The sequence below is a fragment of the Triticum dicoccoides genome, chromosome 5A, assembly GCF_002162155.2.
Source record: "Triticum dicoccoides isolate Atlit2015 ecotype Zavitan chromosome 5A, WEW_v2.0, whole genome shotgun sequence".
Classification (NCBI taxonomy): Eukaryota; Viridiplantae; Streptophyta; class Magnoliopsida; order Poales; family Poaceae; genus Triticum; species Triticum dicoccoides.
In genome coordinates, this window is record NC_041388.1 from 417217727 (window position 1) to 417223702 (window position 5976).

The 5976-nt window shown below is 39.5% G+C and overlaps 1 protein-coding gene across 7 annotated transcripts in view; it reads right to left on the reverse strand.

Moving 5' to 3' along the window:
- The window catches only part of LOC119301950, an 11912-nt gene extending 5997 nt beyond the window's left edge, over positions 1 to 5915 (reverse strand). For 2 of the 7 annotated variants that reach the window (XM_037578957.1, XM_037578956.1), the window contains exons 1-9: positions 5726 to 5915; positions 5160 to 5259; positions 4645 to 4703; positions 4340 to 4555; positions 3816 to 4262; positions 3673 to 3732; positions 3516 to 3575; positions 3312 to 3392; positions 3136 to 3218 (exon numbers count right to left, since the gene is read on the reverse strand). In XM_037578957.1, coding sequence (XP_037434854.1) covers positions 3136 to 3218; positions 3312 to 3392; positions 3516 to 3575; positions 3673 to 3732; positions 3816 to 4262; positions 4340 to 4555; positions 4645 to 4690 — 993 coding nt within the window. In that variant the 5' untranslated portion in view covers positions 4691 to 4703; positions 5160 to 5259; positions 5726 to 5915. The remainder of the gene's footprint in view (positions 1 to 3135; positions 3219 to 3311; positions 3393 to 3515; positions 3576 to 3672; positions 3733 to 3815; positions 4263 to 4339; positions 4556 to 4644; positions 4704 to 5159; positions 5260 to 5725) is intronic. The other 5 variants (XM_037578958.1, XM_037578959.1, XM_037578960.1 and 2 more) reach the window with 5 other exon arrangements.
- Between the last annotated feature and the right edge of the window lie 61 nt (positions 5916 to 5976).

A 5976-nucleotide genomic window follows, 5' to 3' on the forward strand; every position in this document is an offset into this window, starting at 1 on the left:
TGCTGCTCGCGCCGCTCGCCTTGCCCGCACGCCGCCGTGGCCGCTCGCCTCGCCGGAAACCGCCGCCGTCGCCGTTGCCGTCCGATCCGGTTTTATTTTAAGTTCGGTATTTTTAAAAAAAAACCTAGACTAGATCTATTTTTTTAGGTTTTATTAAACAGCGAACGTCCACGGTTTAGACCTTATAAGCGAACGTTCGCCTTTTAGTCTTTTTTTTTCTGTAATTTTGGCCAGGGACCTAGATGTGAATACTTTATTTACAGTTTAGTCCCTGAACTTCAAACGATCATTACTTTTTACTCGTTAGTCCAAATCCAACGAAACCAACGCCCACGTCTTTGTTACGATCTCCTCTATCCAGTAAAACAACTTAAACATGTTTTTGAAAAGTTTAAAATTTGAATTAGAACTGATTTGTATTCAAACTTCTTTTGATCATATCTTTTTATCCGTAACTCCGTTTGAGTTGATTCTTTTTGCAAATTAAAGCTCTTGACCTAAACTTTCTGATAAGGCCAAATTCACATAATTTTGGTACTGTTAGAAATTGTTTTATGTTGCAAGAGCTATTTGCTTGGTTTTGATATTTTCCGAATCGACTTCTTCGTTCTTTCCAATCTTTTGAGTGATTGCTTATGTGTGGTTACTATTGTTTGCTTACGATAGATTGACCGGAGTGTGACGAGTAGAGCTATCAAGAGTTTTGAGTGCGAATCATCTTCATCAACATTGCAGGCAAGTTCACACTTTGATCATATCCCCTTTCATACCCAGTTTTTATGCATTAGTTCCAATCCTCAAACATTGCATGATTAGGATGTCATTAACATGTGGGTATTGGGAAGTAGATGATCAGGTAGAACCTATTGCCATTTTATTATCAAACCCCTGGGAGTTACTTCTACATTATGCTTATATCGCTATGCTATGCACGTAGACGTGGATTGGTTTGAGAGAATTCATGAAAGATGTGAGAGATTATTGTTAACTAAGGTTTAACTTAAGGTGGCTACTATAATACACATCTGGGTGGATTGGTTGGGGCACCCTGGGGATATACCAGTGGACTTGCCCGGACACCTGGGGATATACCAGTGTTGTCCTAGGAGATCTCGGGGTTACCGTGTGATCATCCTATGGTTCGCCACCCAGGCTCAAAGGGATCATAAGATTATTCATGCTAGAAACTTCCTGTGCAGCCACAAACTATTATGGGCTCTAGCATAGTTGACTAAGTCGTGCAAACTCTTACAGTGGTAGACTAGCAGATGTAGGGGATGTAGGTGGTACGGTCTACCCGATCGTAAGGTGCTAGCGCTTCTGAAAGACTATGTCTCGGTCATCCGTCTTCTCAAACACCATGTAGTGTGAGAAACCAAACGGAGGCAATCGAGTCTTGTGGGGAGAAGTGCGCAAACCTCTGCAGAATGTATAAACTAATCATGATTAGCCGTGTCCCCGATTATGGACATCTTGAGTATCTAGTACCTGGATTATCATGTGAATCTCATCATGTTACCTTAAATTAAGTTTGTTGGGTTTAATGATGATATTTAATTGGGATTGAGAATGCTGTCAACCATTCTCAATGTTCTACAACCACCATGATAGTTAAATAAAAATTTATTCCTTTGCAGTAGGGAAAAATTGGCTTTTCGCAAAAACCTTATAACCATAGAGCTTTTCCACCAGCCTTAAATGCATGTAGTGATAGCCTTTATTCATCATTATCCTCTGGTGTGAATTTGCAAGTACATTCAATGTACTGACCCTTTGTGGCTGCAAGGTCTCATGTTGCAGGAGTATTTTACGACGAGTAAGTGATACGTTAGGGTTACGATTTCTACACTCAACTTTGCCGTTGGTGTTGATGGGAATCCACAACCTTGTTACTTCCGCTATTTTGGATTGAGGTAATAGTATTTTACGTTACCTATACATGTGATTTACCTCTGTTATAAATCCTCGAGTACTGTATGTGTCAGCATACCGATCCAGGGATGACACGTAAGCACAGAGACTTGATCCATTCGGGTCAGGTCGCTACATTTTATATAGTCCAATCTTGAGCTTTCAACCTTGATGTACATATCAAACACATATTGTTGGAATAGTCGTTTACCGTATAGCATGGTGTTAAATACACCACGACGCTTTTGAAACTTGTAGCAATAGTAGTCTCTAACGGAGACGCATAATCGACTATTTGTATATGAACCTATAAATGAGAGATAACAAAAGGACAATATTGGGAATCAGGAAAAGTAAGTACAATGAGGATAAACAACATTAACACATGTTATTTTCGTTATATGAATTACCTAGACTCTGTCGACCACTGCGACGGGACTGAAGCATCTCATTCAAGCTGACACCATTCTTTGGGATTTCAGGATGCCAACCAATCTCCCCTCTTGGGAAGAATAAAGGGTAAGACAACGGATCATAACATCCATAATATGGTTGGATGCTATATCTCTTGTTGTCGTTGCCGAACAATACTATGCTACGCTCAAAGTACTTACAGAGTTCACTACCCTCAACCCAAATAGCTGCAACCTCCGATGATATAGGCACATTATACCTCCGTTGGTCCAACCTCATGTCGGTGTTCAGTTCAATACGGTATTCCTCAAGGTCATCGACTCCACCTAGATTCCTGAACGTTTCAGAATAAGGATTATCCTTCAGGATGTCAACAAGCCTTCGAATGACATCTCGGTCTAGGTTCGGGGAGCGCCAAAACCTATGTTGTAAACCGGGATCGTCATCATAGAAGTAGAGTTCCAAATGCTTTGGCCCATCTTGAGTTGGACCAAATGAGAAGATGTTGTGGTAAATCTGACCGTGAGCTCGAAACGTATAGACTCCTGACTTCATGTTTGTGTATCTGTTGTCCAGACTGACTCCAAGGGTAGTGAATGAAAAGTGTCCATTGAAGTATCAAATGTTATCCCTAAAATGCACGGCATTGGGATCTGAACTTGTGTATAGCATTTTAAGTTCCAAGGGTGGTTCTAAGTGTGCCAACTTAACTTTTCCAGACCGACAACAAAATCCATTTGTCTCATACTGGAACCTCTTTGCACCACAATGCTTGCAATCAGGTTTAGGTGCCAGCGTGTGAGTACTTACAGGTATATTCTCGTAGACACGATCATATGGATCAGGAACTGCTGTAAATGCATCCATCATGTCATCACAGTCTTCATCATCGCCTACATATACATGAGATGAATAGTGTTATATAGGTCTTGCAGTTTTTGTGCAATACATGTAAGGAAGTAAGGCATCCATGACAATGGCAATACCTCTGCCAGCAAATATGAAGTACTCATCATCTTCTTCTTCAAACTGATTATCGTCCGCAACAAAGCTTTCTGTTGGGGAACCTAGACATATGAAGCCATTGGGAGCCAATAATGAATTGTCCATTCTAAGTTATAAGGATGGTTCTGAATGTGTGTTATAATATAATCAGTAATGAAAAGAAGGCATCCACACCATAAGCATACCTGTGTTAGTGAAAACTCTGTGATCCTCTTCCACCGCTTCAGGTATGCTTTCAAGATTACCTATTATTTCAATGATAGTGTAAAATACCGGCTCAACCTTTGAAAAAATTATAATATAATCAGTAATGAAAAGAAGGCATCCACACCATAAGCATACCTGTGTTAGTGAAAACTATGTGATCCTCTTCCACCGCTTCAGGTATGCTTTCAAGATTACTTGTTATTTCAATGATAGTGTAAAATACCGGCTCAACCTTTGAAAAAATTGGTGAGATAAACGAATGTGTATGTGAGAATTACCTTGAACCGTAGCAGAAGTTTGCGCCAGCGTACTTGGGCAGCTAAAGACATAAGAGCTTGATGATAGATGTCCCACCAACGAACCTTTAGGGTACTGCATTGCGACAGAATCCTTATAGAGGGTATCTCGTTTAGCTGCGTAGCTTGCTTTACGCTGAGCTAGGAGTGCTTGCCGCTCTTCGGGTGGTAGGCTTTTCCTACGTGCTCGCTGGCGTGCATTTCTTTCTTGCCTCTCATCTAGCGTCAAACTTTGCCTACGTGCTCGCTGGCTTGCATTCCTCTCATCAAGTGTTATGTGTTGTCTTTTCTTTCTTCTGTGTGCATTAATCCTTTCCTTCTCATTTGGTGTTAAATTTTGCCGACGTGCTCTCACACGTTCTCGCCTTGCTTGGATTTGTTCAGGGGTACGACTAGCATATCTTAGTGCTTCACATGCACGCTTTTGCCCTATAGTATTTTATGATGAATTAATTAAGTGGGTAAACAAAATTACATAAGCACACACTTTCGCCTTATAGACTTACCTTTGGAACTTTCTCCTCGCTCCAAGTACTCAATTGATGTCAGCATACCATTATTAGTAGGAAAAATCACAGCTGATTGGTTTGTCACTTCATCATCCGAAGAAGACGAGTAACTCAAATGCGTCACACATGTCGGCTCGCGTATAAATAGACCCGTCTGAGTCGGTGGCATGCCATTGGGCCCAGTTCTGTGGGACTTATTATTGTCATCGACCACTGTGTTATTTAAAGTTGAACCAATAGTCAGATTATACAAATATATGCAAAAGATTGTTCCGCCAAGCGATAAGGGACAAGATAGCAACCTTTTTGTTTTCCTTTATTGCTTTGTTGGCACGAGGATTGTAACATTTGGGCGCAAGACCTGATTATTTCTCCCCAAATCAGAAGAGTATGAGGTTAGCCAAATGAATTAAAAGCTCAAAACACAAAAGCCAATAGGAATGTTATATGTAATCTAACAAGAATACTATTCTTTGCCAAAAGACAACATGATATTTTATTTTAAGCCAACGACATGTATGATAAATTTAGAGCAATTTATATTTAGATCTGAAATTGCACATATGATAAATTTCATCATCATCAAGTAACAATATGAATAAAACAAATGACATGCACATGTATGGTAGCCAAAAACTACAAATTAGAACATAGTAGTATACAGAAGTGATCAAGTATGAATTTTTCACAACATTTCCATAGAACCTATCACAATAGTTTCCAAGCATGTCTAATAATAGGCTTCACAGCTTCCAGTCAACAATGGGAGTATGAAGCATGATGCACTCACACATACTGAATATTCAGCCTAACTCACCCAGTATGTCCTGACCTTGTGATTATTCAGTTTCACACCTAAATCCAAGGGTTTCTCCTGGAGACTTCTAATTTCTGAGCTTGATGAGTATCTTTTGGACCTGCCATGTGGATCGTCATTTTAACAATCAGTGATTCGGTGAGAAAAAAATTCCAATTGTAGTTGGAGCTGCCACTGAGTATTTATGTGCATATTTAGTACCAATGCATATTTACTATTTGGTTAACTTAAGCAACTATACTTCAAGATTTCAATTGTAAGCAATATCGCAATACAAGTATAATGTGGTACTACAAAAGTATAACATCAATTGACAAGGATGTGGCTATCCGTGGTCCAGCAATCTATGCCAATAGATGAATAAAAAATCAAACTGCTATTATATTCGCTAATTATCAGTGCTAGCATTTATTGTGTAAAAATCATATTAGAATAGAAGTGGGCTAGCATAGCAATCTAAGCATAGTAAACCATTCCTCTAGTACTGGTGCTTGATCTCCTAATCAGATCAGTCATTTCTGTCATTGCACATCTACAATTGCACAAGTAAGAAGATCCACCCATACCTTGGTCCTTCACGAAGTAGAACAGAAGACGAAGTCCTCACAATCCGTTCAATCTGAAGAATGCCGTGACCAGCGTTTGGCTTCTTTGGGTGCAGCAGCGAGAGTCCCATTTGCTTTATATTGGTCTTCAATAGTAGTTTCTAGACAGCTCCACATTGGCGCGCGGATTTGAACTCAGAGTGCTAGAAAATTTGATATATATATATATATATATATATATATATATATATATATATATATATATATATATA